The following is a 22,359-nucleotide window of genomic DNA, read 5'->3' as shown; positions in this document are numbered from 1 at the left end:
CGAAGGTTAAAATTTGATATAAACAACTTTGCATTTAAAACGGCTTTAAATTTAAAATCGAATAACTCATCACTTCACACACTGATTATTTAATTTTACGTCCCAAATAATTGTATTTTACTAACTAAACAATTTTTACTGATTTAGTTAAAAAAAACTTTATTGTGTCATCGATTTTTTGCATAGTTCAATGAATTATTTTGTTTTTATCTTTCGTTTCTATTATGAGCTAAATTTCTACAATCAGAAGGCAAGTCTTCCTCTGTTATTTGTAAAAATTCGTGTCTAGCATTCAGAATTTAATGGGTCCGATATTCTCATTATGTTGCCTACTCCTCACTTCTCAAAAGCAAAGGTTATCTCCATAAACTAACACGAGTCATTCCAACATGTTTTATTTTTACTCGCATACATCCCAATAAAATTTATTAGAGATCACCAACATAGACCATAGCGTTGTTGTGGCTGAGTCTCTGAGAACGAAAGTGCATCTTGTTGATATAGATAATGACTTTCAATTATTTTAATTTCTTAGCTATGTGATCCTCAATATCGCTCTCACTCGGATGTGGTATCAGTTAATTCATGTACCACTCATTTACTTAGGTAACACAAATTTATTCTTAAAAAAACTTATTAAGATAAAGGTATTAAATTCATTTTTCGTTAATATTTTTACATGTTCATAGATTCGATATCGAAATAAGACATGAATATAATATAAATAAGTTTTTTAGCTTATTAAATTTTATTTAGTAATTTTAATATATATACTTTAATTTGTTGATTTTGTTTTTAAATATCTTGCACCCCACCTTGACTTTTAGCAACCTTCCTCCATTAGCCTCTTCAGAGACGAAGAAAAGCGCCATGGACGCGATCAGACACACATGCCTGAAGCTTCAAGTACCAACCGACGCGCAACCGGACGGAAGAGTCTCCATCTTCGTTAAAGGCACTTGGTATCCGCACCGCTTCGATCTCTCCATCACCGACGGCCTCAACGCTTGGACGTGCCATGGTGCCATTTCTAAAACCAGCACTGGATTAATTCTTCTTAGTTTCCTTCTTATTTCTATGTTTGACCTTGAATTTGTGCTGTACAGCGACGGAGGACGAGGTTCGGTTGCGCGCTGAACAATGGGACCAAGAACCGTCGGACTATGTGTCCTTGGCCGAGCGCTATTTAGGGTTTCAGCAGCCTGATTCGGTCTATGGCTTTGCCGATGTTGGAAATGGGGACAAGAGGGTTTGTGCTATTTCGATTTCATATCCTTATTTGTTTTTTTTTTTTTATCCCTTAGTCGATACTGAAGGGGAAATCGAAGATTTATCAGGCTTTAGGAAGAAACCATAGCTTCTCAATTTGACTTCAAATTCGCCTCTCTGAATGCCTTTATTGTTGTTGAAGAGTAATTGAATGGAAATTTGGCTGAATAGTTTTAGCTTCTAGGTTTACTAGTGAGTTATCAACAATTTGGCAATGGACTATTGAAAAAACAAATATTTTTTTTTTTGATAATGTAGGTGCAAAATAACCTTCCTAAGCACCATTAGGAGAAAGTAGGTTGTGACCCTCACATGTCAAGACAGACGAGGGGCGACCCTCAAGTGGCACCCATCCTTTCACGTGAAGGCTAAGATTGAAAAGTGTCATGATGCATGCGACGAAGGAGGACGGTGCATCATCTAACACACCAAGAGTGTGCACTGAAGCTAAGCCAAGCATATGCAAAATTCGAGAGAAAGAGGCAACACAAATGTCAAAGACAAACTTGAAAAGGGCTTGGTAGAGTCCTAGGCCATGACCTCAGAAGTCAGAGTTTCAGTCGATATAAAAGATAAAAGCTCACCAGATTTGATGTTAATCGGATACTCGACGGACTATGCACGAGGCTGTATGTCCATTCGTCAGAATGATGTTTACTCAAGAAAGATTGGAAATGTCTCAAAATGTACTATAGGGGGAGGCATGATGTCAGCTCTCCACCACCCCTGGGCCCTGTGGCCTAAGTGAGCTACCCTGTGGCACATGCGTGTGTCACAGTGAGGGCGGGCGTTTCGAGACGAATGTTTTGGGCAACTTTCTTTGAAATGGGGTTTTCAAAGACAATACTGGACAACACGAGGTGTCGGTATTGCACCCCAATCCATGTGTTGGAGGTTAGATTACGAACCCATTATTCAGAACGAATGTTGTAAATGTTCTAACATGGACACGGGAGAGTCCAATGCCCGATAAGAACTTGGATGGATTGATGTTTGGGATGTCCCGATGAGATGAGACGATGCATTGAGAGACCTTGGCCTCGAGTAGAGGCAAGGTCGAGTCAGATGACTTGGCCTAGTGTAGAGGCAAGTTAGTTGTGTCGCAGATGATTGAACATGCACGCGCAGGTGGCATGTGTGGCCGGACAAGTTTGGATTTCGCACAAGTGATGTTCGGTTGGTGAAGACAAACCTCGCCTAAAGTCTGACAAAGTCGCAAAGGCGCGCAAAAAATATATATGGGGTTTGGGTTCCCCTCAAGGCTGGTTGTGAGCGTGTCAAGATCACGACGCCGCACGGTTGAAAAAGTACGATTGTGACAGTTGGTATCAGAGCCACACTTTGTGTGTCTAAGTCAAACAAGACAAAGAACTCGAGGGCCGAATGAAGACTTTGCAAGTGCGTCGCGAGTGCCAGATTGGGCAGGACAGTTGTGAGTCAGAATCAAGAATTGCTTTATGGGTCAAAAGCTGGAGTCCTTGAGGAGGAGTCTTACTCGTCAATGGAGCACAAACCAAGTTTATTTGCCGAAGGCTTGGGAGTTCAAATGGGCAGACAGTGAACCAGAAGGTCTACCAGGTCGGTGGCTTCGAAAGAGCCATTCGTATTAGAGAATAATGCCAATGGTTACAAGCGAAGAAACTGGGGTCAAATGAGACATGCGCCGATTGAGTGCCAAATATGCACAACAAAAGTCCATATGGGTGGATGATGTTGCTACATAGAGACAACTAAGTTAAATGGGGGAAAGCCTGAGAGAATGGGTTGCTCACTTCGTAGAAGTGCTCTAAGAAGCACACATGTGTTCCTTGAGCCATTACCTCGTGCCCAAGGAGGATGACTTTACAAGAGTGTTGAGACCAGCATTCGCTTGAGAGGAGAGCATCAGGCTGAACGTGGGCAACACAGTAAAACGAAGCTACAGCAAGACTAGAGAAGTGTCAGTGCAACGTTTGCCACATGAAGGTGGCTAGTTGAGAAGTTGGTTAAAGTGTAGTGCCAACACAGGACTGAGTTACAAGCTTCTAAACTTTGCTTCCAAAAAGGGGTTGTGGCCTAATAAGAGAATGTTGAGTTACGGATCTCTATGCAACTCAGAGAATACGACGGTTTGGGCCATGATAGCTACGTTTGGGGTGCACTCCCTCTAGCTCAGGAGAGAAATACCGATGCTAGTTTTTGTCATGGTTTGTCTGGTGAGTCTAGGACCGAGTCCGAAAAGTAGGCGAAGTTAGGTCCATGGAGGGATAGCCCACATCCTTTGGGCAAGTTGTGTTTTGCCGTACTTATGCTGCGAGTCTCGGAGACCGAGAGAAGATCCAATAGTAGGATATCCCATAAGTAGTGCGCAAGTTTCTGTATTCATTCTGAAAACACGAGCAAATCAGCGGGTCGAGTGAACAACCAGTTCGATGTTCGAGTCGTCATTGGGACGATACCGAGATTAAGTGGGGAGAATGTCACAATCGACGATACGATTGTGCTCCCAAGAAAGTCATTGAGGACGATGACTAGGTAAATGGGGGTGAGTGTCAAACCTAACTAAGAGAAAGTAGGTTATGATCCCCACATGCCAAGAAAGACAAAAGGCGATACTCAAGTGATGCCAATCCGGCCACGTGAGGACCAAGATTGAGAAGTGTCATGATGTGACCGAGGAGGACAGTGCATCATCCAACACACCAAGAGTGTGCATTGAAGCTAAGTCGAGGCATATGCAAAGTTCGAGAGAATGAGGCGATACGAGTATTGTAGACAAGCTCGAAGAGGGTCGAGTAGGGCCCCAGGCCATAACCTCAAAAGTCAGAGTTTCAATATGAGTTTCGGCATGCAGCTTAGGAATTAAGTCCGTCAATATGAAAGATGAAAGCTCACCAAATTTGGTGTCTATCGAATACTCGACGGACTATGCACGAGACCGTATGTTCGCTCGCCAAAATGACGTTTACTTGAGAAGGATTGAAAATGACTCAAAATGTACTATAGGGAGAGGCATGTTGTCAGCTCTCTAGTACCCTTAAGCCTTGTGGCCTAAGCAAGCTACCATGTGGCACATGCGTGTGTCACAGTGAGGGCGAGCATTTCAAGACGAGTGTCTCAAACGACTTCTTTTGAAATGCATTTTTCAAGAATAGTACAAGACGGCACGGGTGTGCTGATATTACGCCCCAACCCATGTGTTGGAGGTTGGATAATGCACCCGTTATCCGAAACGGATGCCGTAAATGAAGCATGGACACGAGAGAGTCCAATGGCCGATAAGAACCTGGATGGATGGATGTTTGGGATGTCCCGATGAGATGAGACGATGAGATGCAATGTTGCATTAAAAGACCTTGGCCCCGAGTAGAGGCAAGGTCGAGCCAAATGATTTGGCCTAGTGTAGAGGCAAGTTGATTGTGTTGCAGGTGATTAAACATGCACGCGAAAGTGACATGTGTGGTTGAACAAGTTTGGATTCTGCACAAGTGACGTTCGATTGACGAATACAAACCTCGTCTAAGGTCTGACAAAGCCGTAAAGCCGGACAAAAAGTATATATGGGGTTGGGTTTTCCTAAGGCTGGTCCTGAGTGTGTCAAGATCATGATGCCACACGGTTGAAAAAGTACGACCGTGACACTTGGCATAACAAAAAGTGAGAACTTTTGTTGAAGCACTATTTTTTTCCTTTAAATCATAGAGATTACACAATTAGATGACATGTGTACTATGTGTTTATGTCACAATCGTACATTTTCAACCATACAACTCATGATCTTGACATACTCATGACAATTCTTAAGAGGAACCCAAGTTCCATACACATTTTTTGTCCATCTTTGTTGCTTCGTTGGACCTTAGGCGAAGGTTGTCTTCGTCAACTGAACACAACTTGTACGGAATCTAAGCTTGTTTGGCCACACATGCCATCCATGGGTACATGTTCAATCATCTGCGACTCCATTCGACTTGCCTTTACACTAGACCAAGCCATTAGGCTTGACCTTTCCTTTACTCAGGGCCAAGGTCTTTCACATGCGACACTGCATCTCAACTTGTCATCTTAATTTCCAATTAACACGATCCACATACCTTGATGCCATCCTAAGTCTTGGGATGTCATCAACTATCAAAACTCACTCATACATGTCCATCGAGAATGAACCCATGTATCGTTCATATTATCGGGGCTTCCCGAAAATCCATCCATCCGAGTTCTATCGAGGCATTGGACCCTCCAATGTCCATGTCAAATCATTTTCGGACTCCATATCGAATAGCGGGTGCATATACCAACCTTTGGCACATGGGCGGGGGTGCGTTCTTGGCACACCCATGACGTCCAACATTGTCCTTGAAAGATCCATTTTAAAGGAAATCGCCTAAGATACTCGTCCACAATGTTCGCCCTCACTGTGACACACGTATGATACTCGTCCACATGGGCGGGGGTCTAGGGGTGGTGGAGAGTTGACACCATGTTTTCCTCTTAATACATTTTGAGGCATTTTTGGTCTGTTAGGACTAGACATGATTTTGGTGAACAGTCATACGATCTCGTGGAGCGTCCGTTCAGCATTCGATCGACACCAAATTTCATGAGCATTCATATTTCATAAAAACATACTTAACTCCAGAGCCATATGTCCAAATTTCTTTTGGAACCTCGACTTTTGAGGTTAAGGCATGAAGCCTTACCCGATCGTTTATCGAGCTTGTCTTTGTCCCTCTTGTCTACGTTGCCTCCATCTTGCTTATGTCTCATCTTGACTTCAATGCACATCTTTTTGGTGTGTTAGATGATGCAATGTCCTCATCGGTTGCATCATGACACTCATCTATCTTGGCCTTCGCATGGTCGGATGGACACCACTTTAGGGGCGCCGCCTTATTTGTCGCATGTGAGGGTCACAACCTACTCTCTTCATAGTATGGTTGTGACATTCTCCCTTATTTAAACTAGTCATCGCCTTCCATGACTGTCTTGGGGGCACAATTGCTCTATGGATTATGACACTCTCCCCCACATAATCCGTTATTGTCCTCGATGACGTTATGAACTTTGAACTAGTTGCTAACTTAACCCGCTTAGCTTTATCATGCTCTAGAGTGAATACGGAAACTGCATACTACTTATGAGCTATCCCACTGACGGACCTTTCCTTGGTTTCCGAGACTCGCAGTATAATTACGGTAAAATAATTGCCCAATGGTTGTGGGCTATCCCATTTGAGGTCTCTCTTGCCCTTCTCTCGGATTCGGCCCAGGACTCACCAAACAAACCATGACAAAACTAGTGTCGGCATATCTTTGCCTAAGCTAGGGAGAGTGCCCCCAAACGTGGCTATTTTCGACTTAACCATCGTATTCTTTGAGCCGCATAGAAATCTGTATCACGACATCTCCTTGTCATAGCCACATCCCTTTATGGTGGTAAGGTGGGTTTGTGTATCACGACTTTTTTCGTTATAATCACAACCCTTTTTGGAAGCAAGGTCTTGAAGTTTGTGACACAGTCCCATGTTGGCACTACACTTCAACCAAATTCTCAACTGACCACCTTTATGTGGCAAAGCTTGCCTTGATACTTCTCTAGTCTTGCTGTAGCTTCATCTCTATGTCCACGTCTAGCTGGTGCTTTCTTCTTGAGTGAATGTAGGTCTCGACTCTTTTGAGAAGTCATTCACCTTAGGCATTAGGAGATGACTCAAGGAATACACGTGTGCTCACTCTTTGGAGCACATCCACGGGGTGAGCAACCATTCACTCGGGCTCACCCCCATTTTGAACTCGACTGCCTCTTTGCAGCTATGTGGTCCCCCCATAAGGACTTGCGTTGTGCTCAATTTGGCACTTGGTCGACACATGTTTTGCTTGACCCCCTATATTTTTGTTTGCAACCATTGACACTATTCCTCTAATGCGAATGGTTCTTTGGAAGACATCCGACCTAGTGTGCATTCTAATTCTTTGTTTCTCAATTCAGAACTCTCATGCTTCATTGATGGGTAAGACTCCTCCCCTCCCTGAGGAGTCTGACTTTAATTCACAAAGCTAATTTTGATTTTGGCTTGCAACTATTCTACCCACTCTGGCATTCGTGATACACTTGAAAGTCTTCGTTCAACCCTCGAGTTCTTTTCCTAACATCTTGTTAGATATAGACACAAAGTATAGCTCTGATACCAATTGTCACGATCGTACTTTTTCAATCGTGTGACGTTATGATCTTAACATGCTCATGACAAGCCTTAAGGAGAACCTAAGCCCCACATATATTTTTCGCCCATCTTTGTGGCTTCGTCGGACCTTAGCCGTGGTTTGTCTTTGCCAATTGAACACAACTCGTGTGGAATTCAAGTTTGTTCAGCCAAACACGACGCCTATATTCAATCATCTGCGACCATGTTCGACTTGTCTCTACACTAGGCTAAGTCATCTGGCTTGACCTTGCCTCTACTTGGGGCCAAGATCTTTCACATGCAGCGTCGCATCTCAATTCGTCATTGTGGTTCCCAATTAACATGACCCACATATCTTGATGTCATCCCAAGTCTCAGGATGTCATCGAGCATCAAAGCTCACTTGGACATGTCCATTGAAAACGGACCCATGTGTAGTTCATATTATTGGGGACTCACGAACATCCATCCATCCAGGTTCTATCTCGGCATTGGATCCTCCCGTGTCCATGCCAAATCATTTACCGACTCTGTATTGGATAGCGAGTGTTGAACTAGAACACATGGTTGGGGTTGTCGCACACTCGTGTCGTCTGACACTGCTCTTGAAAGATCCATTTCAAAGTAAGTCAACGCTCGTCTCGCAACACTCGCCTTCACTATGACGCATGTATGTGCCACAAGATAGCTCGCTTAGGTCATAGGGCCCAAGGGTGGTGGAGAGTTGACACCATGCTTCCTCCTAAGGTACATTATGAGGCATTTTTAGTCTGACAAGAATAGACATGATTTTGACGAACGGTCATACGTTCTCATGGAGCGTCTGTTCGGTGTCCGATTAACACCAAATTTGGTGAGCATTCATTTTCATATGGACGGACTTAACTCCAAAACCGCATGCCCAAACTCCTTACGGAACTACGACGTTTGAAATTAAGGTCCGAAGCCCTACTCGATCCTTTATCAAACCTATCTTTATTCCTCCTGTCTTCTTGTTGCCTCAATCTTACTTATGCCTCATCTTGGCTTCAAGGTACATCTCTTTGGTGTGTCAGAGGATGCAGCGTCCTCCTCGGTCACATCATGGCATTCATCGATCTTGGCCCTTGCCTGTTACTTGAGGGTTGCCACCTTATCTGTCACTATCTAAGGGTCACAACCTACTCTCTTCATAGTATGATTGTGACACTAGGCGCCTACCCGAAAGATTAACTAAATACAATGGCACACTTGAAAAGATTGATTAAATACAAGGGCACATTTTGGTCGCTAAGGTTGGAGATTGAGTATATTTGGTCCCTAAGGTTTTGAAAGATACACTTTAGCCCTTTTAAGTTTTGGAAACGGATTGAAATGGCCCCCAACTTCTTTGATCGTTAGCAACTAACGGCAAGATGATGTGACGATTAAATTGCTGACATATCTTGCTGATATGGCAAAATATATTAGTTTAACAACATTTTTTCATTTCTAAAATTTCTGTCTCCTTCCTTTCTCTCCGCTGGTGAATCTTGCAGCTGTTCATCGTCTCCCTTCTTATGAACTAAACTGTTTCTTTTGCACTTTGATGGACAAAATAGACACCAAAAGTGTAGTTTACTATTAAATCAGATTAAGCTTGGTTAAAACTTTTTTAGTCTAGAGTAAATTTTAGAATTTGATTATAATAATCAATCTCTTTGTGGGTTGGATGGTTTTGATATGGTAATCTTATGAACTCGGAAGAGGGATTCGATTATCTCAACGATAAAGTTCGAGGTTTCATTTTATTTTAATCTTTGGATGACATTGATTAGCACTTTGTTTTGGTTCTTTTGTAGCTTTCTTGGACATTTAACAAAGAAGGGATGAAGTTAGAATGGCGTTGGAAATGTCGACAGGCATCGGATAATAAGACTACTACAGCAGGAATATTGGACTTTCTCATGGATGCAAACATAAGGCTGAGCGTAATACTATGCCTTCTTGTTGTGTTTACAATGTTTTAGATTTTCTCAAGGTTACTTCTATTCAGCTGTTTGTCTGTACTTCTCATTAATTTCATGAGCATATTGTTCCATAGCTAATACTATGCCTCCTTGTTGTGTTTACCAATTCACTTCTTATGGCATTTGAGTTGTGACTTAGAGATGCTCTTGGGGAGGAGAACGAAACACCCTTTATAAGGGTGTGGAAACCTTTCCCGAATAGATGCGTTTTAAAGCCTCGAGGGGAAGCCCAAAAGGGAAAGTCCAAAGAGGACAATATCTGCTAGTAGTGGGCCCGAGCCATTACAAATGGTACCCGGGGAGGCTGTTTCCCGAAGAGGGTAGACACGAGGTGGTGTGCTAGTAAGGACGTTGGGCCTTGAAGGGGGTGGATTTGGTGGGGTCCCACATCGACTGGAGAAAGGAACGAGTGCCAGCGAGGACACTGGGCCTTGAAGGGGGGTGGATTGTGATATCCCACATGGGTTGGGTTGGAGAACGAAACACCCTTTATAAGGGTGTTGAAACCTTTCCTTAGCAGACACGTTTTAAACCCCTTGAGGGGAAGCCCAAAGAGGACAATATCGGCTAGCGGTGGGCCTGGGCCATTACATGGTCTGTTCTTAATTTTTTCCTATAACTTATGCCTGCTTGATTTTTGTATGAATAGGAAGAGGTTGTGAGAAAAACTCAATCATTTGAGAAGCTGAAAGTGGAGTCTGAGAAGTGTTTGGCTCAGAGCGAGAGGATTTGTGAAGAAAAGGTGGAGTTTGAAACTGCACTATATGCAAAGGTACTGAAAGTTTCATATACTTGTGATTTAAATTTCACCCCATCTGTTTTCTTCTTTGTCATCTCTGTAAGCGCTATACCATTCTGAATTATTGCTTCTTCAAAAATCATGCTACACTTTAGCTTCAAAAGTGAACATGATGCAATATGTACTTATTCATGTTACAAGTGTAGAAGCTTTGTTCTTTGCATTTGAAAATGTAGCATGATGTCTTGTTAATTGTGTTTTCTCTGTAACTAATTGTGAGATCCCACGTTAGTTGGGGAGGAGAACGAAACGTTCTTTGTAAGGGTAAGGAAACGTCTCCCTAACAGACACGTTTTAAAAACCTTGAGGGGGAGCTCAAAAGGGAAAGCCCAAAGAGGACAATATCCGCTAGCAGTGGACTTAGGTTGTTACAAATGGTATCAGAGCTAGACATTGGGTGATGTACCAGTGAGGAGGAGGTTAAGCCCCGAAGGGGAGTGGACACAAGGTGGTGTGCCAGTAAGGATACTGGGTTCCGAAGGGGGTGGATTGGGGAGTCCCATCGATTGGAGAAGAAAACGAGTGCCAGCGAGGACGTTGGTCCCCGAAAGGGGGTGAATTGTGAGATCCCACATCAGTTGGGGAGGAGAACGAATCATTTTTTATAAGGGTGTAAAAACCTGTCCCTAGTAGACACGTTTTAAAAACCTTGAGGGGAGCCCGAAAGGGAAAGCCCAAAGAAGACAATATCTCCTAGCGGTAGGCAAACCTTTCCTTTGGCATTAATCTACTTCACATGTTTTTCTGCTTCACTGATCAAGGTTGGTAGCCTCCAGAGGTATTCTTTTTCTACTTTCTGATTGGAAGTTCTCAGTTTTTATTCCTTAGTGAGATATTGAATGCTGCGGCATGCATTATTCACCAGACCAGACTTTGTTCAATATATAGGTAGGTCTAGCGAGGATGTTATGCATTGCGAAGGATGATACAATAGATCCCTAATTTCCCTAACTCCTATATCATAGCTAATCAAAAGAGTACTACCCACTCTTTACAATACGCTAGTAAATAGTATCGAGATCTCACCATTTCCGAACTAGGGCCTTTGAGGCCTACGAAAAGGGTCCTCAAAGGGCCTTTGCTATTTGGATGACAGCAAGTCTCTTTTACTGTGAGATCCCACATCGGTTGGGGAGGAGAACGAAACATTCTTTATAAAAGTGTGGAAACCTCTTCCTAGCAGATGCGTTTTAAAGACCTTGAGGGGAAGTTCAAAGAGGACAATATCTGCTAGCGGTGGGCTTGGGCTGTTACAGTTACGATCTTGTACCATATTTGAACCACGAACCCACCGTGCTACCAACTTAAGGTTTAACAAATACACCAGTGTTCCTCTTTCTATTTTGCTATGGTCGAAACTCGAAAAAAGGTATCAAGTGGATGCAGGGCAGGGATTTAAAGTTTAGGATACTCCGATGAGTTGATTTATGAAGTATTTTTAAAGTTTAGAAAACGTGTGTTTGATAATTATTTTAACTTTAGAGAAATCAAAGAATCTTATGAGGTGATCTGATAAGATGATTTTATATTTAGGGTGGAAAAGCAAGCTCAGCATATATTTTTTTTCAACTCTTTCATGAGATGCTAGGTGAAGCATATAATATTTAGAATATGTATTGTAAAAGTCCATGTGTGATATTCTTATTATCTTCTATCAGATTCCTGTTGAATTTATTACGAAAGTATCATTCAAATGTATTAAAATGTTCACGTGAGATCCCACATCGTTTGGGGTAGGAAACGAAGCATTCTTTATAAAAATGTGGAAACATCTCCCTAGCAGACGCATTTTAAAAACCTTGAGGGGAAGCCCGAAAGGAAAAGTCCGAAGAGGACAATATCTGCTAGCGGTGGGGTTGGGCTCTTACAAATGGTATCAGAGCCAGACACTGAACGATGTGCCAGTGAGGAGACTGAGCCCCAAAGGGTGTGAACACGAGGCGATGTGCCAGCAAGGACGTTGGCCCCCAAAGGGGTGGATTGAGGGGGTCCCACATCAATTGAAGAAGGGAACGAGTGCTAGCAAGGACGCTAAATCCTGAAGGGGTGGATTGTGAGATCCCACATCGGCTGGGGAGGAGAACGAAACACCCTTTATTAGGGTGTGGAGACCTCTCCCTAGCAGACTCGTTTCAAAAACATTGAGGGGAAGCCCGAAGATATTCTCATCTTACATCCTATTAGTTTTTAACGAATATTATATAAGTAATCGTGTTCTTGTTGTGTTGCATGTATGATGTGTTTTTGTGTCTTTCCCATATTGTTGTGATGAATGTACTCCAACTTTAATGCAATACTTATTGAAATGCAGCGTTGATGAACAAATAATAAATTTCCAGATCTGTTTGGATGAATGTTTCATGTATTACTGAAATGGCACCACTTGTTTCTTACTTGAAATCTGTAAATGTTGTTTTGATTGCTTCCAGTTTCTAAATGTCTTGAATACAAAGAAGGCAAAACTTAGAGAGTACAGAGATCAGTTTCCAAAACAGACCACAACTAGCAGCAAACTTAAACAAGATGATGAGTACTCTGATAAAACCGAATCGTTTGACGATGATAGCGATGCCGAAAAGAATTGACGAAGAACAACGTTGAGACTTAACACAAGGAATCTTACATGAAATAAGTTGGATTTGTTATCCATGTTAGTACGTTAAACATTTTCTTTGGTTTTCGAGTATGGGAGAGAAGATTTGAATCTCCAATATCGAGATAGATATATTTACGATGAACTAGGTTCATATTGACATTAGGGAACAACGACAAATACTATGTTCATATTGACATTCCTCAACCACTCGATGCATTCTTGTTCTTTAGCCACGAGATGCATTATGGTTTTTCGGCCCATTGATTTGAGCCTATTGCTCTTACAAGACATGCTGATACAGACTCAGAGTGGATAGAGCCAAAATCAAACAACACTCTCTAAAGTGTCCTAAGATAGACAAAATACTTGTGACTGTAGTGTTTGAGATTTTGACCTCGTGTCCAATAGTGACATAGATTCGACCTTGTTGCTGGGTTGGCTTACCTCGGGCTGATTGATATCGACGGTCATATTACCTAGAGATATCATAAAGCTACATGGCCCTCCCTGTGACAATTGAATCAAACCGTGTTCTCAAGATAATCCTGTGTGGCATCTTGCTCTTGTGTGGGTGCAAGCCTTCTTCTTTTGCTTTCTTGTCCAGCTCGGGTTCCACCGCTCCTTGAATCTCAGGTCTCAAGCTCATAATGAAACATTCTATTTTCTTTTCAACTATATCGACCGACCATGCCAGAGGAAAATTAGGACAATGAAGTAAGTCCTGATCGTACTCTTCCATTAACTTGTCTCCCTACTTGATCTTTAGAAATTCTTGCCGCTTTTTGCATCGCAACACTAGCTTAAAATATTTCTTGAGGATAACTCCCTTGAACTGTATTCGGGTGATAAGGTTAACATATGCAACTTGAGTCCTCAAGGCAGACCGCTACTACAATCAAGCATCTTTTCGACGTAGGAATGTAGCACAGTTTCGCTTTTGTCTTTCAGAGTACTTTATAGGATCAAATATTTCATCTATTAGACTTCTATATGCTATAAGTGATATAAGTTTGTTACTCGTCGACTATGATTAATCTTTTTAGATACCTTATTGAACATCAAAGTTCCATACCTATCCAATACCGTTCCTATAACTTTGTATTGAAGTATCACATTCCCATAATATTATAAACATATATTCACATTCCCACTTGAGGTTCACATTCCTGTCAATCAATTAGTCACTCGCCTTTACCTGAAAAATATTAATATAAAGATAAGTATTTAAAATACTCTGTAAATGTTCCTATAGTTGGAGTCGAAAAATGCTCTCACACATATGTATCGTGACTAATGAGACCTAATATTCATGACTGTTCGTTAGACTTTACTTTGTTTTATCGAGTAAGATTGAATGTGTTAGAATTTAGTGCAACTTATTGCTAGTTTGAATCAGTCAAGATATTCGTAATCAGTTAATATTTGAAGAATACATCAATTATGAAATACATCTTAAATATTCTATTCCGTTAATATTTTTCCTTTATGATTTATTTTATTTTATTTTCAAGATTTAGTTAGTTTATATTTTCCTTCTTTGTAGGTATCTATTTAAATTAGAACCTTCGATCCCAATTCTATTTCTCATTCTTAACTCTGTATTGTTTTCTTGAGTAATAATATTTTCAGATCTATTCCCACTTTTGAGGGTAGATATTGTGTCAAAATGCATAGTACATTTTTACACAGAGTTTTCGCACATTTACGTGGGTTCACTAGGCAAGCTTGTTAAAGAACACCCCAAACGCCCTAACTATAGGTAGCATACTCATGCTACCTAAAACCGACAGAAAAGAAAAGAACACAAATAATATCAGGATTGTACATGTCTGTACATTATATGTCGGAAAATTAATTCATGATCATGTAATATACAATATGCATAAGAACCCAAGTCAAAAATCATGTTTCAATGAGATGATACACGTAAATAACATGATATATGTCTCTTAAGAGACATGATATTTTAATTATGCTCATATTACATTGTACGCACGATGTCTCAAACGATATAAACATAGTCGTATCATCATATCAATCATATATAAAAACAAGACCTAAGGTAACAAACAATTTCATTCTTAATCTGATTCCGTAAGCTTATCATCTCTTAAACTCGACTTTGACAGAGTTTAATGTCACCTATCGAGCTTATCATCTCTTAAACTCCGTGTCAACTTTCGATAAGCTTTTCTAAAGATAATTCTGTTACTGTTACATGAGAGATATTCGTTTGAATGGCTCAAAATCAGAGTTTTTTCGGCATAAAAATGTGTGGCTTGCTTCGGATATCGTTGTAGAATCTCATGCCGATGTTAGCTTGCTTCGGGTTTGTAAGAATCAATCCCGTTTCTTTTTGCTTTTTCAGAGAATAAATTTGCCTTTCATAGGTAGGGAATTTTAATAAGCCCGAAAATTCAAAATTAGTTTTTTTTTTTTTTTTTTGCTTGCTTTATTATTTTTTTTTTTTTGTATTTTATTATTATTTATTATTTTTCTCGACATAGTTATTTGATTCTCAAACATTCTTTTTTTTTTTCAAGTATTATAAATAAAGCATTCAACCAAACGACTCTATAAACGTGTCTATAGCGGTGTGAACAAGGACAATGAAACTCATATTTAATTATTTATTCTCGTAGTAAGTATCTAAAACAGAAAGAAAAAAAAAAAAACATGTTTTCTCCCCTCTTTTTTCTTTGATTCTCTCTTTTTAACATGTTTTTTTTTTCTCTTTTTCTTTTTGACTTTCCTTCCCGCTATCGAGGAGGAGGGTGTTCGTCGTTTGCGTCACCGCCTCTATCTCGGTATTCTCACTCTTTCAGAGGGCACTAAAACGTTGAATGATAGAGAGGGGTATGGAAGCTGGTTTAAAAGGGAGGAGATGTAGATTTCGTCTTGCAGAGACGTTTAGTTTAAAAATTCCCTTTATTTTTTTTCAACCGTTATATTATATACCCCTAAAAAAAACTTTCGTCCTTGAAAGTGTCAAATTCGTGCAACAACTCGGGATATTTTTCTCTTATCTCATCTTCTTGTTCTCGCTCATGCCAAGACGCTTCACCCTATTAAAGACGTTCACCTAATTCTTTCAGTAATTTTAATTCCTAATTTTCATAAAGTAATTCTCAAATATATTATAAATTATCTAATAAATGGTATGTCAGTGGTCATTGTATTATAGAGATATTGGGATCCCATATCTCGTGTAGAGGGGAATAAAACATTCTAAGGCTGTGGAAACCGACCTTAGAAGCCGTGTTCTTACAACCTTGAGAAGAATTTCGAAAGAAAAAGTCTAAAAATGACATCATTTCCAATGAAAAATGCTAACATAATGTTGGGAATGAATTCATTTATACAACGAAAATATTGAAATTGTAATGATTCGACTTTTTAGACAGGTTCGCAATTTATCCAAAAATTGTTAAAAAAAGAAAAAGTTTAAATGGAAACAAATTTCTTCAACCAAAATTTTCCGACTCCCCATAAATCCCTTTTCCACTCTGCTCGTCACTCCCGTCCTACAACCTTACATTTACCTGAAAATCAAAGAACAGGATGAATATTAAAAATATTCAGTAATACACTTTCCTACCAAGTCTGATATGCAAACTGTCATATACTTCATCAATCAAAATCGAGGGACCTAGTGGTTGATTACCCGAAACACATATGGTGTAATCTACTCACCAAAAACTATTTTCAACTATCACTCTTCAATGACTATTAGTGGCTGGCTACTTGATACACACAACGTGTCATCCTTACCACAAAAATAATTTTCAGCAATCACACCATTATTAGCGGGTTACTCAATACATGCAGCGTGTAATTCTTACGACATGCACTCCTCCAACTTGTATCCAGTATCTATTTATCCACTTCAAATAGTATTTCGAGTGATGCTCGGGGGTGGTAGCCGCAAGGACTGCGACCACCTAATAGACACGGAGGAAGATAGGGAGGAGAAGCTGGGTTGTGGACTCTTAAAAAGGTAGGTGGTAACGTCAGATGGTGAGCGACTTGTCCAACTCGCTCCAAAATCCAAAATAATCTAACGAAGCTTGAACTTAACTTTCCCTTGCGCCCAAATGAGAGGACTGCCTTTATTGGTGCTATAACTAAGAATACTTTACCCGAACTCGAACTCAAGATCCCTTCCATTTGAAGCTTAGTTGGTTTGGGAGTCTAAACACTATTTCCTAAGTAACTATGAGCATGATTCTTTGCTAACTCTTTGATCTCTACGGTGACGTCAAAATTTATCATATCCAAGATTATCAGTGTCATATCCATCACGTGGTTTGACACAGACACTTGACAGCCTTACGGGGGTCAACACGGACAACATAGAACACGGACAACATAGAACCTAGTGCTCTAATTCTATCCTCACATATTTAACAAAATTGGCAGAAATGAAAGAGTGGATAGAGTCAAAATGAAACAACACTCTTGCAAAGTGGGCTAAGATAGAAAAAATACATGTGACGGTAGTGTTTGAGGTTTTGACCTCATTGAGGCCGAACCTAAACCTGTGCTCGAGAATAATGGCATAGATTCCACCTTGCTACTGGGTCGGCTTCTAGGATAAGACTTGATCACTATCTGAAGCTGATAGGTATCGACTCTCATCTTACCCTAAGATATTGAAAAGCTACATTGCCCTCCTTGTGGCAGTTGAAGCAAATCCTATTCTCAAACCTATGTGTTGTAGCGTCGTCCACAATTAGTAAATAATTTCTCACAAGGATGGTCTTGTGTGGGTCTAGGTCCACCTTGATTGTGTGAGGTCGTGTTCGAGGCTCCACCTTCCTCTTTTACCCTCTTATCCAACTCGAGTTAGGAACCTTGTCATTTGTTGGAGGCTCATGATCATCTTTCGCATCTTCTAGTCAAAGTGTCGTGGCATAGTCAGGTAGCTCATGAGCAAAGACCACACGACGAACCACAGGTCTCAAGCTCATGATAAAACATTATATTTCTTTTCCTTTATGTCGACCATGCCAAGGGCAAATCAGGACAACCGAGTAAGCTCGTGATCGTAATCTTCTATTAACCTGTCTCCCAACTGGATCTTTAGAAATTCTTTCCGCTTTTTATATCGTAACACCAACTTGATATATGTCCTAAGGATAACTCCCTTCAACTATACCCAGTTGATCAGGTTAACATGTGCACCCAGAGTCCTCGAGACAGACTACTACTACAGTCAAACATCGTATTTCATTGATCAAATATTTCATCTATTAGTGACATAAAAGTTCGATCGATACATATCCATTTCCATTCCTATAACTTAGTATCACATTCCCATAATATTATAATCATATATTGACATTCCACCCGATATTCCAACTCAGTTTTTCAAAAGTACTTCGAAGACTATCGTCCGTTGAAATAAAAATATATAAATTTTACGTAAATAATTAAAATATGTATGGATAATAACTTTATTTGTATTTTTTTAGAACTATACTTGTCTTCTCATCATTTCAAATGGTGTCTTTTACCATAATGTTCATCTTTTTATGATCACCCTATATAAGATAGTGGAGTTGTTCAATCCCATTGTTCCAAAGCTAAGCAGGTTCCAAAAGAGAGATTGAAAGATGGGTTCAATCTCCAAAACTAGTAAGCCACATGTTGTATGTGTCCCATTTCCAGCCCAAGGCCATATCAACCCTATGCTAAAGCTGGCTAAGCTTCTCCACCATAGAGGTTTCCATGTAACGTTCGTCAACACCGAGTACAATCATAGACGTCTGCTTAACTCGAGAGGCCTGAACTCGGTTGATGGCTTACTAGATTTTCAGTTTAGAACCATTCCCGATGGCCTTCCCTTCTCCAATGCGAATTCTACCCAAGATGTACCTTCCCTTTGCCAATCCACCTCCAAGAATTGCTTAGCTCCTTTGTGTGATCTTATTTCTGAGCTTAATTCGATCATTGATGTCCCGCCGGTTAGCTGTATTGTTGGAGATGCTATCATGTCTTTCTGTATGTTGGCGGCTAATAAGTTTAAAATCCCTCATGCTTTATTCTGGACGGCTAGTGCTTGTGGCTACTTTGGTTACTTGCGTTATTGTGAGCCGATTAAGCATGGGTTGGTACCACTTGAAGGTATGATTCTTTTTTTCTTTTAAGCATAATATATTTTAATTTGAAAGTTGGGTTTTTTAATATTAGCTTCTTTCATGGTTTAGACTTGGAGAATACGATAGAATGGACTCAGGGACTGAAAAGTATACGTTTGAGGGACCTGCCTAGCTTTCTTCTTACAACGGATCCAGATGATATCATGCTAAATTTTATCAATCAAGAAATGAGTAGATGTCGAGAAGCTTCGGCGATTATATTAAACACATATGATTCGCTTGAACACGATGCTGTAGATTCTCTTTCTTCTATACTTCCTCCTCTTTACATAGTTGGTCCACTTCACTTGCTTGTCAACCAAATAGACGATGAAAATCTAAGAGCAATAGATTCAAATCTTTGGGTCGAGGATATGGATTGCATCGAGTGGCTTAACTCAAACGAACCCAACTCAGTGGTTTACGTAAATTTTGGTAGTACAACAGTGATGACTGAAGAGCAACTAATTGAGTTTGCATGGGGATTAGCGGATAGTGAAAAGCCGTTCTTATGGATTACAAGACCCGATATAATCGTGGGAGATTCAGCCATTTTGCCTGTTGAATTTGTAACACGAACCAAAGATAGAAGCTTGATAGCAAATTGGTGTTGTCAAGAACAAGTGTTGAGCCATCCATCTGTGGGAGGGTTTCTAACACATAGTGGATGGAATTCGAGTCTTGAAAGTATATGCGCTGGAGTGTCGATGATCTCGTGGCCTTTCTTCGCCGAACAACAAACGAATTGTCGTTATTGTTGCACCGAGTGGGGCATTGGGATGGAAATCGATAGCAATGTTCGAAGAAATGATGTCGAGGAGCTTGTGAGAGAGCTAATGGATGGTGAAAAGGGTATGAAAATGAAGAAGAATGTTATGGATTTGAAGAGCAAAGCTGAAGAAGCGTATAAACTTGGTGGATATGCTTCCAAGCAATTGGAAAAACTCATCAATGATGTTCTTCTACAAAATTCTTAACTTGGTTTGTTTTTCTTAAGCTTATATATTTAGAAGAGTGTGCTTATTCAATAAAATCTACTCAAGTTGTTTTGTAATATTTTAGTTGGAATCTTTGTGCAAGAACGAACGTCAAGAATAAGTTTGTAACGACTTTTTAAATGAAATATTTTTTATGAGCGTGTGGAACTCTCTTTCTATNATCCAATAAACCTCTTCAAACTCCTAAACATGACTAAGACACATTTTAAAACCGTGAGGCTGACGGTGATACGTAACGGGACAAAGTGGACAATATCTACTAGTGGTGGCTTTGGGCTGTTACAATGGTATTAGAGCCAAGCACCGACGGAGAGGTGATCCTCTGTGCTAGGGCTCTCGGAAGCCCACAACATCTGCTTCTGAGTGGCATTGGACCGAGGTCGTCCCTCTCATCGTGGGGAATTCCTTTGTCTCATCACTTGCCTTATGTCGGACAGTTCCTCTACCCCAATATGGCATCTCAATTGTGCCCCCAATGCCATTGGAGCACTCTCTGATACAAGTCGTGGGCATAACCAATTTAGGGACAGGGGCTTACCTTGAAGCAACTTCCAATGTCATACCTTTTGTCTCCCTTGCTTGCTGTCTTTTCATTCGGAATCCAGCTTCACCACTCTATCTCACTATGGCCACCCTGATGGAGAAGATTACTGGGCTACTTTCCGTTCGCTCCGGTTGCCATCTACGGATGCCAGGATTAACCCAATTGTATGGTACAAGTGATGTGCCAGCGAAGATGCTGGACTCCTAAGGGGGGTGGATTGAGAGATCCCACCTTGGATGGAGAGAGGAACGAAATATTGCTTATAAGGGTATGAAAACCTCTCCCGAGTAGACGCGTTTTAAAGGGAAGCTGATGGGGATACGTAACGGGACAAAACAAACAATATCTGCTTGCTAGCGATGGGCTTGAGTATTAAAAAAAAAAAAAAAAAAAACTAACATATCGTCCTACAATGAAAAAAACCAAGTGCATAAACTTTCTAAAGATATTCGTTTTATGGTCTCCACAACAGAAGCCGCCATCTGTGAATTAGTCTCTTGTCTTTACCTAAAAATATTAATAAAATGATATATATTAAATGATCCCACTGTTGGAGTCAAAAAATGCTGTCACACACATGTATTATAACTAATGAGACCTAATATTCATGATTGTTCGTTAGACTATACTTTTTTTGTCGGGTAAAATTAGATGCATATTACTTTTTTACACACATTTTTACGCAAATGTACGTGGGTCCATTAGGCAATCGTGTTAAAGAACACCCTAGGCGGCCTAACTATCGGTAGCACACTCATGCTACCAAAAAACTGACAGAAAAGAAATGAACACAAATAATATCATGATTGTACACGTCTATATATTATATAGCGGAGAAGTAATCCATGATCATATAATATACCATATGTATGAGGTCCCACGTTAAAAATCATGTTTCAATGAGATGATACACATAACACTTCCGTAAATAACATAACATAAGTCTCTTAAGAGACATATGGTATATCGAAAAATATAAACATAGTCATATTATCATATCAGTCATACTATATATGGGAGTACATATATCATATAAATCAAACAATTAATACCATGTAAACAAGGTCACATGGTCCATTGTAACAAACAATTTCATCCAATGGTAATTTCACTTACCGCAAAAGCTCTAATGTTCTTAAGTCTCGGTAAACTTATCATCTCTTAAACACAGCTTTAAGAGAGATTGTAGGTTTATAGTTGGGTAGCGGGATTGTGGAGAATAGATTCAAATATAATTTTCAACTCTTAACTGTGAACGGGTACGGATGAAAAGATGTTTGAAGGATAGGAATCAAATTTAACTTTCAACTCTCAATAAGCTTTTCTAAAGATAATTTTGTTACTGTTACATGAGATCTTCGTCTAAACGGCTCACCATCAGCCACGTACTGCAAACAAAAAAGGAAACAAAAAAGGAAACGTAAAAAGCAAAGGAAAAAGAAACTTCCTTTTTGCTTTCTTCTTTTCGGAAGATAACCCACCGAGCCGGTTGTTTTGAGTTTTGGAACGGAAAAAGAGAATGAAAATGTAATAAAATTGTTGAAAATATTTAATTATATGAAATTTTGATAACATTTTCCGTGCCATACCAATCGTAGTTATTTGATTATCAGACAGCGTAGACGAAGTCTCCAACCAAACAACCTTATAAAAATGTCTGTAAAGGTGGGAACGAGGATAATGAAGCTCATATTTAATTCCTTGTTCTCGTGATAAGTAAGGATCTAAAAAAGAAAAAAAAAAAAAACGTGAAAAGAGTGTGTATAATACAAATCAATATTTTCTCCCACTTTAAAGTGGTTCAATTTTCTTGATTTTCGTTCATTTATTATTAAATTTTAAAGCATTCTAAAAACAAATTA

At 40.0% G+C, this 22,359-nt stretch overlaps 2 protein-coding genes across 3 annotated transcripts; both read left to right on the top strand.

Annotated features, from left to right (window-relative positions):
- The first annotated feature begins 815 nt into the window (after window positions 1-815).
- On the top strand, window positions 816-13,048 carry LOC111811385 (DNA repair protein XRCC4). 2 transcript variants are annotated; one of them, XM_023698199.1, is made up of 5 exons: window positions 816-1,021; window positions 1,107-1,249; window positions 9,253-9,381; window positions 10,070-10,192; window positions 12,649-13,048. In XM_023698199.1, the coding sequence occupies exons 1-5, from the start codon at window positions 871-873 to the stop codon at window positions 12,802-12,804; spliced, it is 702 nt and encodes a 233-aa protein (XP_023553967.1). In that variant the 5' UTR covers window positions 816-870; the 3' UTR covers window positions 12,805-13,048. The 2 variants fall into 2 exon arrangements, with proteins under 2 accessions (XP_023553967.1, XP_023553968.1); XM_023698200.1 differs by lacking the exon at window positions 9,253-9,381.
- Window positions 13,049-18,403: 5,355 nt separating this feature from the next.
- On the top strand, window positions 18,404-20,100 carry LOC111776226 (7-deoxyloganetin glucosyltransferase-like). Its single transcript, XM_023655623.1, has 2 exons — window positions 18,404-18,941; window positions 19,025-20,100. The coding sequence occupies exons 1-2, from the start codon at window positions 18,431-18,433 to the stop codon at window positions 19,930-19,932; spliced, it is 1,419 nt and encodes a 472-aa protein (XP_023511391.1). The 5' UTR covers window positions 18,404-18,430; the 3' UTR covers window positions 19,933-20,100.
- Window positions 20,101-22,359: the final 2,259 nt, after the last annotated feature.

The sequence above is a fragment of the Cucurbita pepo genome, chromosome LG15 (assembly GCF_002806865.2).
Source record: "Cucurbita pepo subsp. pepo cultivar mu-cu-16 chromosome LG15, ASM280686v2, whole genome shotgun sequence".
Lineage (NCBI taxonomy): Eukaryota > Viridiplantae > Streptophyta > Magnoliopsida > Cucurbitales > Cucurbitaceae > Cucurbita > Cucurbita pepo.
This window is presented reverse-complemented; position numbering and strand designations above follow the sequence as displayed.

Coding starts and splice junctions, on each gene's coding strand:
- LOC111811385 (XM_023698199.1), top strand. CDS start 871: ATGGACGCGATCAGACACACATGCCTGAAGCTTCAAGTACCAACCGAC. Junction 1,022..1,106: donor CAACGCTTGGACGTGCCATG/GTGCCATTTCTA, acceptor TGTGCTGTACAG/CGACGGAGGACGAGGTTCGG. Junction 9,382..10,069: donor ATGCAAACATAAGGCTGAGC/GTAATACTATGC, acceptor TTGTATGAATAG/GAAGAGGTTGTGAGAAAAAC.
- LOC111776226 (XM_023655623.1), top strand. CDS start 18,431: ATGGGTTCAATCTCCAAAACTAGTAAGCCACATGTTGTATGTGTCCCA. Junction 18,942..19,024: donor TGGGTTGGTACCACTTGAAG/GTATGATTCTTT, acceptor TTCATGGTTTAG/ACTTGGAGAATACGATAGAA.